The 19539-nt window shown below is 40.3% G+C and overlaps 1 protein-coding gene across 7 annotated transcripts in view; it reads left to right on the top strand.

Annotated features, from left to right (window-relative positions):
- The window catches only part of PTAR1 (protein prenyltransferase alpha subunit repeat containing 1), a 36317-nt gene continuing 16926 nt past the window's right edge, over positions 149 to 19539 (top strand). For 4 of the 7 annotated variants that reach the window (XM_021380603.1, XM_021380601.1, XM_021380605.1 and 1 more), the window contains exons 1-5: positions 149 to 302; positions 9703 to 9872; positions 14307 to 14373; positions 18342 to 18446; positions 18696 to 18800. In XM_021380603.1, coding sequence (XP_021236278.1) covers positions 217 to 302; positions 9703 to 9872; positions 14307 to 14373; positions 18342 to 18446; positions 18696 to 18800 — 533 coding nt within the window. In that variant the 5' untranslated portion in view covers positions 149 to 216. The remainder of the gene's footprint in view (positions 303 to 9702; positions 9873 to 14306; positions 14374 to 18341; positions 18447 to 18695; positions 18801 to 19539) is intronic. The other 3 variants (XM_021380604.1, XM_021380608.1, XM_021380606.1) reach the window with 2 other exon arrangements.

The raw sequence follows: 19539 nt of genomic DNA, 5'->3' as shown, positions 1-19539 counted from the left end.
AAAAAAAAACACCCCTCCGCCGCTTCTCCTCCGGAGCCGGGAGCCGAGTTAGTTTGAAGAAGAGGCACTTTCCAAAAAAAAAAAAAAAAAAAAAGGAGCGAGAGAAGGCGCGAGCGTGCCGCGCGGTGCAGCGCAATGCAATGCACGGCTCAGCACGGCACGGCACGGCGCGGCGCGGCACGGCACGGCACGGCACGGCACGGCCGGCTGCGGAAGATGGCCGAGTCGCCGGAGGAGGTGGCGGTGCTGGTGCAGCGGGTGGTGAAGGACATCCGCAACGCCTTCAAGCGGAACCCCCACATGTGAGCGGGGCGGGTACCGGGCGGGCGGGGCAGAGGGGTTTGGGGCCGCCCGGCGGTGGGGCCGGGCGCCCGGGCCAAGGTCAAGGCGCAGCGCGCCGGTGAACGAGCTGCCGGCAGCGCCCGGTGTGTCGCTGTGCGGGAGCCGAACGAGAAGTTCCTTCTGGGTCAGGTGCCGCGGCAGCGAGGTCCGTGCAGAGCGCAGGAGGGTGCCGAGCTGCGGAAACCCGCCGGGACCTCGGCACCAGCGACCGATATGCTGGTGTAAGCACCACCTGCTAAGTCAGCTCCTTGCGAATCCGGGGTTAGGCGCTGTGAAGTGCATCGCGCGGCCGAGGTGGGATGAGACGGGAGCGGAGCCCGCGTGTGTTCGTGGCACGGCAGCACGGTGCGTCCGGCCTCGGTCTAGCAGCTCCCGAGCTGTGCCCTGCGAACGTAACCTGACAACTGTGCCGCCAGCACAGAGCCAGTCCTTTCCTTCGCGTTGGAAGGAGACTGACACGATGACTGTGTAATACAGACCAGTTATCGCTGTCTTCTGAGAACCAGGTTTGTCTGGCAACCCAGGAGCCAGAAGGTCCACGTTCTATTTACAGTCCTGTTGCTGGCCGGTTCACTTATACACTGCTCCCCTTTCTATTTCCTGTCCTCCGTTGTTTTAAAATGCAAACTGTTTAGGGAAGCGACTTGCTATCGATCCAGACTCCATATTAGTTGCAACAAATGAGGCAGCGGATAGTGGGTAAGAACTTTGTAACATAAATGCAGTGCTTTTGTGTCAGATGGAGGAGCTGCAGTCGCCAAGGCGATGTCCTATTAATCTGTTCCAGAAAATAGCATATTAAGCAATTAGGAAAACTTTACGTGCAGTTTTTAGTTTCTTGTTTTGCTTGAGGGAGAGGATTAGAATGAGTATCCTCATGTTTCCGTAAATGTAGCTAACCACTTGGGTAGGTGGCCAGGTTTTAAAATACAGCATATGGGTGCTTTCTAAAAAAGAACAGCATTTTGCCATGAAATTTCATTTTTAGGCTCGGAGGCATAATGTACTGTAAACAGCCTGTATTTGTGAATGAATCTGCTGAATCCTTTTGGTTCCTACTCATCCTCAAAAATTGTTTCCTGATAGCAAACTTGGAGCCTGTGTTTTTGAAGAATATCCTGCTGGTGTTGTTTTCTTCTGTTCAATCTAGGAGATGAAAGTAGATTGCAAGAGTTGTGCGCCCTGAAACTGATGCACTATATCATGCTTAGTATGAGAAAACGTGACCTACTACTAGTTTACCTCCTGAAGTAGGAAAGATGGGAATTCTGCCTGCTGGATTTCTGAACTTAAGTATTTGCATGGCTAGGATAGGCTGCAGGCCATTGGCTACCATACGTGTCTGCATCTGGGGCAGCAGGCTGCAGCTCTTACAGCCAGGTGTTCTGGTCGATCTGAGGTATCTTGTCTTCCTGCTGTTCACGAAGACAGCTGTGGTCAGTTGCAGTCCCTAACAAATGCTGTCCTCTTCAGCTCAGTGGCCTACTTCTGACATGGATCCAGATTTGAATTCTTTTACATGACATCTGACTTCAGTGAAAATAAGGGGTTAGCCTGGTGCTTGATGTTCATTTAAAAATCTCATACTTCTGTGCTCTACTCTAATTGCTCTTCTGCATTTGTTGTCCCATGTCTTCGACTTTTTGTTCACTTGCTCCTATTGCATCTGTCAGAATGGATGCTTTGTTCTGGCAGGCTTCCAGCTTTTTAGGGTTTAAAGGGGGTATTGTCTCTGGTCAGTGTTAAAAACCATGTAAAAATACAGTTTTAGGCTAACTGGGATGTTGGATTGTTCTTTTTTAGTTAGGTTTTGTTGGTTTTTTGTTTTTGCTTTGAATTAGATTTGGAGTAAGATTGTGCATTTTTTTAAGGCAAGTTCACTTCTAATTAAATACACAACACTAATTTAATTTTACCTCATCTGTCTGATCGCTCCATGTTCTTCAGCGGGATAACTGTGTCAACTTGCTAGTTTTCAGTGTTTGTAAGGCTGTGAAATTTGTTTTTACCCAGTCCTACCAGCATAGATCTGATAAAAGTATTTGCAGCTATCCCACCGGAACTGAATGGATTGTAAACACAGAATACATCAATGCACACATTCTTTTTGAACTTTGCTTTTCTTTTGCTTATGAGGTCAATGAGAATAAAAGACTCACTTGTCAAAAAAAGTATGTGAATTTTATGGGCTTAATTGGAAGGAGTAACCCAGCATTTGTGTGTGAAATCTGAGGATACTTTTTCTGGTTTGCCAATATCACCTTATCTTAGATCACTTTTTCTGTCTCAATTCGCGGTGTTCTTAATGTGTTAAAAAACACACTTCATTTTGTTCCATAAGTTGCTCTGAAAATAATGCTTCCTATTTATTTCAATGGAAACTACAACAGATACAAAAAAAACACAACAACACTATTTGACAGAGCACGTTCTCAGCTACGAAGCACTATTTTTCGTCGTAGTCACCACCATGAGCTCTGCATTTTCACCAGCAATGAACAAGAGGGTGCATAAAAATCTGTGCTGGTAGAGGTGACCCACTGTCACTGTCACCACTGCAGAAATGCATCACCCACCGTCTGACTGGGCTCACATCCACTGTTTGGTCCCCATAAATGATCCGCAAGCATTGATAAATGTCAGTGGGTGTAATTTTTTCCACGTGGTGGAGTTCAGTGACACACCTTTGTTTCATACGCACTTCCATGTCAGACACCATTGTGTCAGACTGCCCCTCTGCTGCCATCTGTGACAAAGCAACAGCGTATAATAGTAGAATCACAGATTCATAGAGTGGTTTGGGTTGGAAGAGGTCTTTAAGATCATGTAATTATAACCGCCCTGCCATAGGCAGGGACACCTCTCTCTAGACCAGGTTGCTGAAAGCCCCATCCAGCCTGGCCTTGAATGCTTCCAGGGAGGGTGCGTCCACAACTTCACTGGGCAACCTGTTCCAGTGTCTCACCACCCTCACAATAAAGAATATCTTCTTAATGTTTAGTCTAAGTCTACCCTCTTCCAGTTTAAAGCCATTTCTCCATGTCCTGTCGTTGCCTGCCCTTATAATAAGGCCCTCCCCAGCTTTCCTGTAGGCCCCCTCCAAGTACTGGAAGGCCGCTGTAAGGTCCTCCCAGAGCCTTCTCTTCTCCAGGCTGAAGAGCCCCAGCTCTCTCAGCCAGTCCTCACAGGTGAAGTGCTGCAGCCCTCTGATCATCTTCTTGGCCCTCCTCTGGACCTGCTCCAACAACTCCACGTCCTTCTTGTATTGAGGGCCCTAGAACTGGGGTGGGGTCTCAGGAGAGCAGAGTAGAGGGTCAGAATCCCCTCCCTCGGCCTGCTGGTCACACTTCTCTTGATGCAACCCAGGATACGGTTGGCCTTCTGGGCTGCAGCCAACCAGCACCCCCAAATCCTTCTTCTCAGGGCCGCTCTCAAGCCACTCTCTTCCCAGCCTGTATCTGTGCTTGGGATTGCCCTGACCCAGATGCAGGATCTTGCGTTTGGCCTTCTTGAACTTCATGAGGTTGGCATGGGCCCACCTTTCAATCCTGTCCAGGTCCCTCTGGATGGCATCCCTTCCCTTTAGCGTGTACAGCTGTACCACACAACTTGGTGTCGTCTGCAAACTTGCTGAGGTTGCACATGATCCCACTGTTGATGTTGCCTAGAAAGATGTTAAACAGCACCAATCCTGGCACCTATCCCTGAGGAATACCACTTATCATCCATCTCCACTTGGACATTGAGCTGTTGACTGCAACTCTCTGAGAGCAGCTATCCAGCCAGTTCCTTATCCAGCAAGTGGTCCATCCATCAAATCCATTTTTATCCAATTTATTGACCAGGATGTCATGTAGGACAGTGTCAAATGCTTTGGACAGGTGCAGGTAGATGACATCAGTTGCTCTTCCTTTATCCCCTGAAGCTGTAACTCCATCATAAAAGTTTGTCAGGCATGACTTGTGCTTGGTGAAGCCATGTTGGTTACCACCAGTCACCTCATCTTTATTTTCCATGTGCTTTAGTAGAGCCTTCAGGAAGGTCTGCTCCATGATCTTGCCAGGCACAGAGGTAAGACTGACTGGCCTGTAGTTCCCTGAATCTTCTTTATTTCCCTTCTTGTAAATGGGGGTTATGTTTCCCCTTTTCCAGTGAGTGGGAACTCCACCAGACTGCTTTGACCTTTCAAGTATGATGGATAGTGGCTTGGCAACTTCATCCGCCAGTTCCCTCAGGACCCATGGGTGGATCTCATTGTGTCCCATGGACTTGTGGATCTTCAGGTTCTTTAGATGATCTCGAACCTGATCTTCACTTACAGCAGGCAGATCTTCCTTCTCCCAGTTCTTATCTTTGCTTTCTGCAATAGAGGTGGTATGAACAGAGCCCTTGCCGGTGAAGACTGAGGTAAAGAAGTCATTGAGCACTACAGCTTTCTCCGCATCCCTAGTGTCCAGGTCTCCAGTTTCCTTCTGACGAAGGCCCAAATCTTCTCTAGCCTTCCTTTTATCACAGATAGACTTGTAGGCATTCTTCTTTTTCCCTTTTATGTCCCTGGGTAGTTTTAATTCTGTCTGGGTTTTAAATTTCCTAACCTGATCCCTGGCAGCTCATATAACTTCTCTGTAGTCCTCCCAGTTAACCCATTCCTGCTTCCACTCCCTGTAGACTTTCTTTTTGCCCTTAAGTCCAGGAGCTCCTTGTTGATTCATGGAGGCTTCCTGGCATGAAATATTGGTGGGAAGGTTCAGCCTTTACTGCCATGCCACCAGGATCTGCCTCTGATGTCATGGACGAACCTAGTAAAAAAGAAGGCATTACTTTCAGAACTGTCCTTGTAGATTTGAAACTGAATCAAAATTTCTTTTGGTGTGATTGCAGATTTCTCCTCTGTAAAACCAAAATGAAACACATTTCATTGTCATTACTTTAGCTAAATATGAAGTTTGTTTTGCCAATATTTTTCCCTTTAAATTGTTAAATAACTTGTGCAGCATTGATAATTACGAATTTTACATCTGTAGTAAATATAATTTGTTTGCAGTACTTAGTGAGAAGGGTCATCAGTGCAGAGCTTCAAGGTGAAGATTAATGTGAGAACAAGCAAAAGGAAACTCCTAGGTAACATTAGTCTGATACATATAGCTTCTTTAGAAACAAATGTTGGCTAGAAATACTTAGGATTTCAGTTGTATCTTACTGTTCTTTCATTTATGAAATATTTTTGTTGTTCCACTAAGTTAATGACTAATTAACTAATGACTAGTGGTATTGATATATAATTTGAAATTCTGAAAGAGAATCATATGTGTATGGTGCACGCGTGATAATGCAGGAACTTTTTATTTCTTGTATTTGAAGTTCCTTTTCCCCACTTCTCAAAGGTTTCAAATCAGTTAGTCATGTAGTCATTTCATGAGATTTGTTTTCACCTAAAAATACACAAATCCCAAATGTCCGTGCTGTAACTTGACATCTAGTATTAAAATCTTTTTATAATTGCATAAATATTCTGCAGTTATAATGTTCTGGGCTACTTTGCTTCAGTTTTTGTTATTGGTATAACTATAGTTGAACAGTATCCTTTGATTGTGCATCATTCTGATTTCCAAACCATTACTTAATATCCTCTGTCTAATTCTTTGTGGGAGAGGTTGGGTTATTTGAAAGATAATATTCTAAAAAAAAAAAAACAGAAGCAAATTCTTCGACTGCCTGTCAGTGTTGTTCTGCCGCAGCTGGGGTTTTAATTGTGCACAGGGTATGTATGATGAAGCTTCATGCTCCATAGGGTCTTATTTTTACACAGCTTCTCCAGTCTCAGAACAGGTTGAAGAAGCTTTTGTGATAACCTGGATGAAATCATCTGCTAAGTTCTGGCAGCTTCTGTCGTGTAGTCTATGATTGTGAATTACTGTGATAGGTTGATCTCCTGTAAATCCAAAGATAATTCATGCAGTTTTTGGAACACGATGATGGCACTTGCTTTTTGGGAAATAAGTGTAAGCATACCAAGTAGTATCCTAAAATTCAAGAGACAATAGTGGAATCTAGGGAGTGAAATTAAACATTTATTTAACAGTAGGTAGTGCTTCTGATAATGGGAGACACCAAAGAACAGCAGCCTTCAATTGCCATTACCTTCAGTACTGTGAACAACTTGTACCTGTTGCTTGAGCTAAATATGAGCATTCTACATCCCACAATTGGTTTGTGCAGTCCTGTCAATATGACCAGGCACTCCTATGCTGGATTGCCGGGCCGTGGAGAGTTACATAACACACAACAAAGGTAAGTGCCAGGTGCTGCCCTTGGGTCATGTCAAGCTACTGAAGTGATCCAGGCTTGGGGAAGAGTGGTTGGAAAGTTGCCTGGCAGAAAAGGGCCTGGAAGTGCTGGTCAGCAGCCAGCTGTATCCCCAGGTAGCCAAGAAGGCCAATGGCAGCCTGGCCTGCATCAGAAATAGCATGGCCAACAGGAGTAGGGAAGTGATTGTTCCCTTGTACATGGCATTGGTGAGACTGCACCGTGAGCATGCGCTCAGTTTGCAGCCTCTCACTCCAAGATGAATGTTGCCCAAAGACGCTCAAGTGCCTGCAGAGAACAGCAACAAAGCTGGTGTAGAGACTGGAAAACAAGTTGCAAAGAGCGAGGCTGTTTAATCTGGAGAAGGCTGACTGGAGTCCTCATCTCTACAGCTACTGGAAAAGAGACTGCAGGAAAGGAGAGTGTAGGTTTCTTTTCTCCAGTGACAAGTGATATATAGATACAAGGAAACTGTCTCAAGTTGCACCAGGGGAGGTTTAGATTGGACGTTAGGAAGAATTTCTTCACAGAGGGGATGATCAAGCATTGGGATTGGTTGCCCAGTGACATGGTGGAGTTCCCATCCTTTAGAGGTATTTAAGAGATATGTGGATGTGGCACTAAGGGACCTGGTTAAGTGGTGGGACTCAGTAGGCCAAATGGATTGTTAGACTTGATCTTGAAGGTCTTTTTTAACCTAGATGACTCTATGACCAGAGGCTGTTAGCACAAGATTTAGGGTACTTCAGTCACTTAATTTTACAAGGACTGATTGAGTGACTGACTGATGGTGCCTGTGTATGAGTCCTGCTGCAGAAACTTTTTTGGAAGATGTGATGGAGCAGAGGCTGCAAGTGTTCTCAAGCAGCATCTACTGGCAAATGAATCTTCTGACAAAATGAATGGCCTACCCCATTACTTGCTCCTTCTGCAGACCTGAGAGGCCTTCGGGAATGATGGTGGTTTGCATGAATTGTTTAGAACATAAGGTAGGCACCCTACTCTTCTAGTGTTTTGTATCATAAATGCTGTTTCTTCCCAGAAACTGAATGCTAGGTAGGGTTTATGAGCCACTCAGGACATCAAAACCAAAACCAAAGTGTTGTAGACAGTGTTTCTACCACATGACAAGTGCTGGTTTGCATCTTGGGGAAGGTGTGTACATTTGCCAGAAAAACCTTTTTGTGCTGTACTGTATCTTCGTGATTCTCATTTGGCAGTGGTATCTCTGCCTCTTATGGCTTGCTGAGTATGTCCTAGAGTTGGGGTGTTTGGCTTGTCTGCTCTGTGCAAACCCTACCTATCCATCATCATGGTATATTTAAGGTTGTGTTATGAAATTTAGCTCTCCTGAGTCAAGCTTCTTTTATTTGCTAAGAACTGAAGTTGTGGGTGTAGGATTGCTTTTATTTATTTGCTTTCCCTTGCCATTTACCTTCAGTGTACTGTCTGTAAGCATCAGCTGGTAAATTTTTGTGGTAATTCACAGAATTTATTAGGAAAGCTGAATGCTCATTGCCTCTGAGGCCCTATGTGTTACAGCATGCAAGGGCAGACAAAAGTTTGGACATGGACTTGGTTTAGCGTTTGTAAAGGAAATGAAGACAGCAGGAAGCACAAACTTCAGGCTGAACACCATCATGCTGAAAGCATCAGAGCATCAATCTGGAATGTCATTATAAGTCTAACCTGACTATCTTTGCGAAAAGCTTAATTTTTTTTGAGTGGAGCAACAAGGGTGGAAATCACCTACTGCTTGCAGTTTGGTGGGTTGTAAAATTGAGGGTTTCCCTCTTTTTTTTCTTTTCTCAGATGAGAAGAGATGGGTAAGGGACCTGGGTGTGTATTTAGAGACAGAGCCAAGTAATTTGCAAGTATCTTACCTCAGGTTATTTGTGCTCTTTTGCAGTCTGACAGAATAAATCAGTTTTCTGAATAAGCAGATATACTTGTTCTTAAACAAACACATGGTGTCATTTTCAATTACTGCAGTAATAATCCACCAAGGACACTGAACTAGATCAGTACACTCAGATTATCCAGTAGCAAAATTAGTGTGCGGTAACTGTCTTAAGATTATGAGGTCAACACTTGAAATGTATCTGTAGACCTTGTATTGAAAAAAAATCAGGTTTGTTATCGTTTTGATTTTTTTCCATTAAACAGAATTTGATGGTGAAATCGTGCATGGCAGAAAGTATGGAATTGTATTGTTTTTTGTCCAAGTGAGCATGAATAATTGACAATATGTGTTTGTTTTTAAGAAGATGTCAAAGTCACTCTTTCACCATCCATATACACTAAAAGCTAAGGAAAAAAATAATATGGCCCCTTGAAACTAAAAAGCTTGAGATGCTTTTGCTCTATTTGCTGGTATGAATTTTTGTGGCCATTGTTTGTTTATTTCTAGATGCTTGATTAAAGGTGTCATATAATAAATACAGAAAAAGGACCTTCCCCATTCAAGATTTTTGAGAAAACCTACTATAACTTTTCTGAGTAAGCTGAGAAAATCCAGAATCACCAAAAAGAAATTTAGAGGGCATTTAAAGGGCTTTGAATTCATGAGTGTTTATCTAATCGTGATTATTACATTGAGACTCTTCAGCATGTCTTAAACTGTTCCTGTTTTTCTCCTGCTACAGTACTGGAGTCGTAATATAAGTTTTTGTGGAGACTCTTCCTAAAACCACAGCTAGCTTTTATATTGTGTCTGAATGAATTGTACAGAGACAGAAAATGTTTAGAGTTTTTTTGTTGGCTTTTTTTTTTGCTCAACTTAAGTTTTTATTCATATCAAAAGCATATTTGCATCATTTATTTGCTGAGTTAATTTACTGAATACTTATGCAGGAGATTACTTTCTTAAAAATGCAATTTATTGTACCTGCAAGCCTGGGAAGAAACAAAAAGGTGAACTGAGAGTAATGAACACAGATTTCGGTAAAGCCAGGGAAAGAGATGATGGATTGACAGCTGAACTTTTGCAAAAAAAAATCGTAAAATACTGTAAATAAGTTTAATTGCATTTCTTTTTGTTATCTTTTTTTTAAGAGATGAAATTGGATTAATACCCTGTCCTGAAGCAAGATACAACCGGAGCCCAATAGTCCTGGTAGAAAACAAACTCGGTGTGGAGAGCTGGTGTGTCAAGTTTCTTTTGCCATACGTCCACAACAAACTTCTACTCTATAGACAGAGGAAACAATGGCTGAACAAAGATGGTACGTTACGCAGTTGGAAAATACTACCTGATTCTTAGCATACATTGGTTTTTTTTGTTTGTTTGTTTTGTTTTGTTTTTACTTTTTTTGACATAACGTTGGCCCTTCTTAAACGCAATTCAACCTGTTCTGAAAGAACTGAGTGAAGCCTGAGGGAAAGCTGGCTTTGTCTTGTGCATCACAGCAACGTGAGTTAGTTGTACTGTTTCTTGGTTGAAAATGCAAACAGATCCTTTCTCTTGCCCAAGCTGGAAGTGTTGGAGGGAGATGACTTATCCCCATAAGTGATTTAGGAAAGTAATGTTACTGTCTGCAGAAGGAATGATGTCCGGTGGCAGAAAGTCAGCTGTGATAATGTGTGGATCTGAACTAAGAAAGAAGTGCAGTGTTTTTTTGGACATAGGGGTACCAGAAATCATTTGTTGAAACAACTTGTTAATTGTAAAGTTCTGTTCTCTTTTTCTTCTTTTGTTGTTGCTGTTGTTCTCTTTTTTTTAGTTTGCTTTACTTGCATGAAAAATACTTTTGTCTATTCTGAATGCCTTTTTTATTTTAAGAATTTTAAGCAAGTGTGGTTCTAGCGATAACTTGTTTACAAAGTAACTTTGTTTAAACTGAGAATGAAAAAGGGTAATTGTAGTTTAAGAAACTATTTTTTTTTGCTCATGGCTTCAGGTCTCTTCTCAATGGCAGTCAGCATAGAAACTTTTCTTACTGTAGTCTTCTCATTTGGAATCTAATTTGATGGTGTGCTGACCCTTTTAGGCAGGTTTGGGTATTTTTTCATGGTAACACTGTCTGGCACATTCCTGTCTATTCAGCAGGAATGGCAAGGGTGTTGTGGCTGTTCGGAAAGTTTTTCTGCTTCCCTCCCAGATGACGCACTTCAGATCCTCCCTTCTGAAAACATATGTGTCAGGAAATAACTGGAGCGGTGTGAAGCTAAGCTAACTGCCTACTTATTGATTGAATCTCACTTGATTTTCTTCATTTGGAGAGAAACTGCCTTCTCCTTTGTTTCTTTAATTATTGAAAGCCGGTGTAGCGTGCTTGAGAAGAGATGACTTACAATATTTCCATGTCTACCAAGTTTTTATGTAACTAATGTAAAACATGATCAGGACCCCACCATATTATTAACATGTTTGGAAGAGCTGTACAGCTTAGAAAATTTAATATGCTTTACCCTTAAATGAGTTTCAAATTTGCTAGGAAATTGTTACAGTAACTGAGCAGTGGTGGTGGAATGAAGAGGGAAATCTTTTCCAGATTGACCTACAGAATTGCTTTTAATGTAGTTTGAGCTCTATACATTTGAAATATAATATCCTGAAGGATTTTCCTCTGAATCCTTTTTTGTAGATAAAACTTCATACCGAGTATTTGGCAAGGTAGTTTTCTTCTGAATGTAGTGAAAGTACACATTCATGGATGCTGCAAAAATCAATTGCATGTTCTGTTGATACTTGTTAATAAACAGTGATCACAAATACAGTCTACTGTTACTTTGTTTGTGTTGTTTGAATTACTAGAAGCTATTCTAGATCAAGCACAAAAGAACACGGGCCTGATTAAAGTGTTGTGATTTCATCTGATATTCTAGCAGGATCTGGAAAAAGTTGTTCTTTATAGTCAATTATTGATAATGTACTGTAACAGATGCTTAATTTTACTGTGGTTTCTTTTGGAAGTTTGAATAAGGAGGGTTCTTGGAATCCAAAATCATGACTTTTGCTGTTGTTCTAGTTTAGAAGTTTTTCTCCTTTCTTCAAATTGTTTTAATTTATGCATGCAAACTGTCTTTAATATCATAAGACAGTTGTCTGAGATTGCTACGAATATCTTCTCTTTTTATGCAAAATATTGTTCTGCATATTCTCAGAAAATCGTTACTTCCCTTAAACCAATAGTTCCACCTTTAAAACAGCCTCTGAAAAGTGTGTTAATATGATGTATGTACAAAAATGAAAATTTGGATATAGTCTTGTCTGGGGGAAAAAAATAAAAAGGAGCTAGAAACCTGGTCATACCTGCCCTCCTCTGGCTGGAGAGACTTCCCATGTACAAAAGGATATCTGTGTTGTAAGCATCTAGGATGGTGTATTTTGCTTAAAATCCAGCAGAAAGTGCTTTTTGAAATGTAAATGAAGTACACGTTGAGTTTTGTTATTGACACAGAACTATCTGGCAACTGCTAACATTATGCGCTAGATCTGTCATGCAACTTTCTATGGAAAAAGCCTCAGAGGTTTCTAAAATTCTGTCATTTGGCATCTCTGGCTCAGAAATTCAAGCTCTGTGGAATCTACATCTGCTCTTAGTTACACAAAACAACAAAGAAGATCAAACTAAAGGAACTAGGTATTTCTTTGAGGTTTTCCTCTTGTCTGCTTTTTTCCTTTGATAATATTCAGGATCCAGTGATTTTATTTTTTATTTATTCATTCATTCTTCTCCAAACATTTATATAAAACAAGGTGGTAGATAAGCTTCGCTTAGGTTGGACATGATTTTGTGCTGTTCCGAACCTTTTGCATTGCCAGAATAGTCACATTAATGGACAATCATGAATTTGTAGGACAAACTATATTCTTCTACATGGAGTCATATAGTTTCTGAAAACTTTCTGAAAAGTATTTGAAAGGTTGAACTAGACTGTGATAAGCTTTTGCTTAATATATCCTGTCTGCCCTAGATTATGCAGTCATGGTACCTTATGATTACTGAAACCATTATTAAAATCAAACAATATGTCTTAATTCAGAACCTCTGTGTTGTCGGTAATGCTATTCTTTGTCACAGCAGTTTGTTGTTGCTCTATTTCTTATCGTGCATTTTGCAATTTACCATTCACTCATGTAGGAAATGTGAGTGTAACGACATCAGGATGAGTATATTGCCCTTGTGTAATGACATAACATAGTCCTCACGGGCAGGAGCATCACAGGAAACACAGAATTACTTTGTCAGGCATAACTAAACAACCAAGCATGCAGTAATATACAAATGTATTCCACTTTTTCACACAGTTAAGTACTAACTTTACTCTCAGAGAAATTTCTTGGTTAAAAGGTAAGTGAAATCAAGCTCCTGTGCTTTTTGAAGTAATATGCTCCTTTATTGTTGCGTGTCATTGGTAGGTTTTTTAATTTAATTTTGCAGCCACAGAACCAGACAGAGATTATTTAGTTCCACAAGACCATCTCTTTCCTTTCTTCTTTTTCTTTCTCTGAGAAGTGTGTCATTTGCTGGAAATCACCTGGAGTACAGTTTATTTAGTATCTTAAATACAGAGTGATGAGGAGAGAAGGTAGCCAAACTTTCTTGGCAGTAAAAGCCAGGATGTTTGTGGCTACAGTGGCAGGGTAATGGATGTGAAGCTGTGTCTCCTGAGAGTGGAGGTTAAGGGAAAACAACACAGTGGCAGTCCTTAGCATCTCAGGGTTAGATGGAGATGCCACGAGGATCCCCGCTGTTACCCTGGTGGAACCCAAACTGCTTGGTGGTTGTGGTTTAACCCAGCAGACAGCTGAGCCCCACACAGCTGCTTGCTCACTTTTCCAGGAAAGCAGGGCTCATGGCGTGTAACGGCATCTTGGAAAGACAAACACCATCACTCTGGATGTACCGTCTTTCCTCCTTCTTTTCACTTGCTTTTATTGCTGAGAATGACTTCATATGGTATGGAGTATCCACGATACCCTAGTGTGAAGCAAGGCTGTCAGTTCAGAATGAGCTCAAAAGTGTTTTCTGTTACATATATGTGCAGGTAGATAGCTGTTATGTTGTGATCCTAATTCACTGTTATGTTTTTTTTCTAGATTTTCCTAGATATAATTTGGTACAGTATATGGGGTTTTTTTGTTTGTTTGTTTTGTAACTGTGCATTATACAGTATAAAAGTAGCATATATCTGCAGCTCAGGGTTGTACTGAAATAATAAGAGTATAATTTTAATGTTACTATCTCATTTCAAAATTGTTGGATTTTATTTGAAGAATTCTCTTTGATACATACAGTATGTCTGCACTTTAAATCATTATATGCTCAAGGATTCAGTGTAGTCACTGTCCATCTCTGAAGATATACAATACGTGTGGATCTATCTAACTCAATAGACAGTTACATCTCTCTATAGGTGTATCTATCTATACATATACCTATGTAGATAGATAAGTTTATAGGTATAACTGGATAATTAGGCATACAGGTGGTGGTCTGAAATCTCCAGCTGCAGACTTCTTAGATAATAGTTGTTAGCAAGAAAGAACTCTTCCAAAATGAGATATAGCAGTGTTCTGTAGAGATGGACATAGGTATGGCAACCAGGCAAGGAGAGACTTTAATGAAGAATGGGACTAAGGGAACGCAGAGAGACTGCTAGGACATGTGAACGATTGCTAATCTTTGTATTTTTTTGTTCACTCATTTTAGAGCTGATAGATACCACGTGTACGCTGCTGCTACTGAATCCAGACTTCACCACGGCTTGGAACGTGAGGTGAGTTGCACTCAGTAAATGACATCAGAAAGACCTGGGCCTTAATGTGCAGGTCAGCCATAAACTCTGCATGAAGTGGTAACTAATGACACAGCAGCAGCTTCTCAGCTATGGAGCACTGAAGGAGTGTTGAACATCTCTTCTATCCTGTATGTACTGCAAATAATTTTTAACTGTTTTTTTGTTTGGTTGGTTTTGCTTTTGGTTTTTTTTTTTTAGTACAAGCTAAAGCTTACATTGCAGCATGTGAATGCATGTTAGGTCCTTATTTTGTTTTGGAGGAAGTGTCACTTTACTTGCCTCTGTTGAGGCAGGCCATTTATAGCCTTCAGATGGGCATATCGTTTTTGCTGAATCACAGTATCCAGCTAATGTCTGCTCTCTGTTTTCATTGTTTTTGTTTTGTCCCTCATTGAGTGTTGCATTTGAGTCCTTTTGAGATAACTGATCAGTTTAGTGCTGTTATCAGTACAGTTCGTCAGAGCTGAACAGCCCTCAGTAGATACACGACAAAAGAAGAGGAGGAAGCTGTATACACAGGGTCGTGAAGCAGATAATTTTTGTGTAGATCTCTCAGGTGGGGGAATATTCTTCTTCTGCTTCCAAGGTAAGATATGAGACAGTCTTAAAGGAATAGTAGGGGGTTGGAAGTCCAACTGAAACTTCTTCATATCTGGGAGGACTCAAAAAAAATTTTTAAGGCTTTTTGTAGTTAAGGTTTATTATTTTTGTAGAGAAAATGAACAAAACGGCCTAGAAAGATGATGGCTGTGTATAGCTGTCAGCCTAGATTGCAAATTCAAGGTTTTTTTTTCTTTCATTGATGGTATAATGTGGAAGGCTTCTGCTGTGTTTTGTACCTTCCAGTGTACCTTCTTGCATCTAAGAGAGGCAGGTGGAAGTGGTAGCAAAGGGCTTACTATTTTGAAAATGTATACCCTGAGTAGTTTTCAAGTAATGAAAAGGAATTAGCCTGCATAAACACTGGAGCTCCTAGAGTGATGTAATCCTGTGGTACCTAAAGCTGAATTTGATTGTTTTTTGTTTGTATAAACATTAAGGCATCCATGCTTAACAGTGTACCTTTTTTTTCTGCCTAACAGCTGAAAGAGCTTGCTCACTGCTTGTTCTTACATGTGCAGTTTTTATATGTAGTTTAAATTGCAAATGGAATAAAAATGTTGAGGAATATAGATGAAGATTGTCTGTTATGATTTGGCAGTGTGCAAATGACTACAGAGTATGTTCGTGGCTCCCTAGTTCTTGACAGGGTGGCTTGGTTGGTAGTGTGTCTTGGTAGCATTCAGAGTGAAGGTGATATTGTAGCAGCCATTAAGTTCCTGAGAAATTTACTGCTGTGTTTGCTTTAGCTGAGGGACTGGTGTACTGAATCTAGACCTGTGCTGGTTTAGGCTGGGTGGTGGCTATTTCAGAGAGTGGGTAGGTACTTAATGGCACAGCTCAAACTAAAGAACCACACTTCAGCCTCCCTTGAGTACGCTGAAGGTCAAGCTAGCCAAGGATGGTGTGTGCAGTCACAGCATAGAGGGCGGGCTGTGTTCAGCACAGTATCTACTGGAGATAAATTTGTACTGTGAGTTACTCTAAACTGGGAACTAATTATGTGGCACTTGCACTCTGCTTGCAGAACATGATGGATCAGCCATGGGATGATTGTTTTCGTCTCGCACAGAGGATGTTTGTTATGCCAGATTCATCTTATGTTCTTGGCACATAAATTCCCTGTTTTATTTGCAAGGGGAAAAAAGCATCATAGATTCTAAACCTAAAAGTAAAGGATTAATAAATAGTTATTCACTGAACAGCAGCAGCCCATAGAGTGCTTCCTATAATCTGATAACTGCAGAATTTTAGGTTGAGATATTCCATGTTTCCTGTGTTGAATTCTCTGCTGAGAGCTTCACAGGTAGTGATTGATCGGACACTATTGAACCTATACAGTCAGAAAGAGGGTTTGAAAGTAGGGAGAGGAAAGCTCTTCCTTGGAGAGGGGGCAGGACTTGACAGGGCATGACTGGAGTGGCAATATGGAAGCCTAATGAGCATTTGAGCTGAATTGACAATCATAGGAAGTTGTGTGTGTTAGTGAAGGACTGGAGAACGTAAAACTTGGAATGTGTTACTGGCCTGGAACCAATAATCTGTCTTCCCTTTGGAGCTATTCTAAACACTGTAATATGCCCACAGAAGTTTGGTGTTTATTTATTTTAATTAGAAGGAACTGGGAAGCTGCAGAGGGGCAGAAACTAAACAGGGAGAATGGAGCAAGAACTAATTTTATGGTGTAGGAAAGCATGCTAAGAAATAGGAGACATATAGGTGTTATTTCTTGAACTGAGATAGAAATTCCTGTTACACAGAACGTGCAACGAGGTGTTTGCGGTCACTGATCATAATTTATCATCTGCTTTTAGAAGCTGAAAAATCTTTTAAGCTAAAAATGACCAAAACACCTATGTAAATGATTGTGTAGCAAATTTTCATAGATATTACTGTTCTTGTTGAAATGCTTTCTGACATCTGTACTTGGTCAAAAGGTATCAAATAACAAGAAGCTTTGAAAATTCAAACCATTCCCATGAGATATCAATGACTTCAAAGGTGTCAGTAAAAACATGAAGCACATGAAAAGCATTTCAGATTATCTCCTACAGGGGATAGTAGGTAAAGTTTTTTTTTTGTAGCAATTTTCTTTCCATACTACCGCTTCCTCTACCTTCCCACCAAGAAAATGGGTGGAACACCATTGGCAGTGTAGTGCATCTCTCGCTTATGCTGTTGCCACGCAGATCATAATGATGGTGCCATGCAAGTCATCGTGATGAAAACTATGTTATTTAGAAACAAAAATGCCAGCATTGCTACTGTTTTATATATGCTGAGGTTTTAGTTCTAACTACTAAAGGTTCTGAGAAAGGCATGTTTCTTTTAATTGTGGTAACTTTGGAATTCTCTGTATCTTTACTTCAGAGAGTCTCTAAAGTAGATTGGAGTATAGGATGTGGTGGGGGGTGTTCTTGCAGTAACCAGTGACAGGATGATGTTTCCAAAGACCCTTGGGAGGGGCAGGAAGATTTCTAAATCCAGAAAAACAAACAAGATGTGAATCAGGGAACTCTGTGTAAAGAAGGAGAAAAAAGATTAAATACAGACTTTCATTCTGCTGTGTCTGTGTAGGAGGTGCTCTGGGAAAGCTTACGTTGAATGAGCATTAAGTTTTGCTAGGGTAAATTCTTTTTGAGTTTTTAAACAAGAAAGCGTTTTACACATGAGTAAATTTTGTGATTTCTGCCTTTGTAGTAATTTTGAAAAATATTCTACACACAGAATATTCCTTCCTTCTAAATTTAGGAATCCTTGATACTTTTTCCTCCGCCATATTTCAAAATTGTGTGTGAAAAAGTTAAATGTGTGCGGGGAGCCTGTCTGGAGGAGTAAAAGTATTTTCAAATACACGGAGTGTTCAGAAAGCTGAATTTCAGGAAAGATGTTTAAATATATATGTAATTCTGCACAGGCTGTCCTTGTGTTGATGAATAGAGAAGGAATTTGTGTTATTAAGATTTTTCTACAGTGTACAAGTAAAAACAGCATTATTATAAGCAGGCGTAACGTGTAGCCCAAACTCTGTGGCTTTTTAGTTAGTAACAGAAAATGTGATAGAGAGCCACACTCAAAGTAATAATAATAAAATTGACTTAGTGATTTTTTATTGTTGTTACACTTGAGTAACAACAGCTTGAATGTATTAAGATAAAGCTATGTGATTGGGATTTATTTTGCTGAGCCTGGTTGAATAGCAGTGCCTGTGTATAGCTGAGTGCAATGGGTTAATCCACCAAATTCTATCATATTAAAAAAAAAAAAAAAAGCCATGCTGTGTGGGATTTGTGGTTTGTTTTCAGATTACATCCTATATTCATGCAAATTTATTTTATCTTTTGTAGGAAAGAATTAATACTTTCTGGCACTTTAAGTCCACTTAAAGATTTGCATCTTGGAAAACTGGCGTTAACCAAGTTTCCAAAGAGTCCAGAAACATGGATTCATAGGTTTGTTTCCCTTGCCTTACATTGCGTCCCCAAAGTTAAATATTCTTCCTAGTGGTTTTTTTTTTTTTTTTCCCTGCGTTTGGGTTAAGGAGAATGCTAGATGTAAGAGAACACCTAGAAGTACAGCAGATTGTTCGAGTCAGTCACTATGAAACTCAATCCTTTGGCTTTTGAAGATGCCTTTTTGTATTCAACACTTATAATTAAAATCATATTCACCTATTTGTGGAATCTTTTTTTTTCAATCAGCTTTGGATGTGGGATGATTTTTCCTAAGGATTTATCATCTCTTTCAGCACTTAAAATTCTCCCCCTGCGATTTCTGATTTCATCAGGAGCAAGTATTAGAGCAATGTGAGTTTCTCTCCTCTACTGCCCCCCCCCCCACACACACACTTACTGCTGTATTGTTTATTTATAGACATTTCAGAAAGACAAGAATCTGTAGAAGGTAATTTTTATAACCCAAATAGACATTGACTTCTTTTCCATTTCTTTGCTTATCTTTTTGGTTTGGTGAATTTGTTTTTATCATTTCTAACTTACTCAATACCATTAAATTACCAATACTAAATATTAAGATACAGAGTACATTTTTTTTTTTTAAATTTAACTCCAAAATTACTCAAACACACAGAGCTAACTATCTTAGTTGTGACTGAGTATATGTAAATGGGTCTGTAGCACAGCTGAGTGAAGCAGATATACTGTTCAATTTTGTGATAAAATTTCTTGGTATGTGCATGATTTTTCTTAATATATTTTTATGTTATTATTCATCATTTTACAGACAACCTTCAAAATATTTGAATGGAGCTCATTAGAAGGCACTTCACAGTATTTGTATTTCACACGTCCAGTATTGAGGCAACCGTAAACTTGATATCCTGTTAGGTGATTCGTGTTCTATCAAAAGCGTAAATGAAGTTTCAGTCTTGCCAATAACGTATGAATTTTTGGACAAGGGAGTTATTGGTAAACTCTTCTTTTTGAATGAATGGGCTTATTATTCTTGAAGTTTACATAGATTGCCATAAATTAAATATTACTATGTGTTACCTACCTTGTAGAGTATTACTACCTTAGTTTACGT

This window comes from Numida meleagris, chromosome Z, assembly GCF_002078875.1.
Source record: "Numida meleagris isolate 19003 breed g44 Domestic line chromosome Z, NumMel1.0, whole genome shotgun sequence".
Classification (NCBI taxonomy): domain Eukaryota; kingdom Metazoa; phylum Chordata; class Aves; order Galliformes; family Numididae; genus Numida; species Numida meleagris.
Note: the sequence above shows the minus strand (reverse complement) of the source record. Positions and strands in the feature narration are given on the sequence as shown.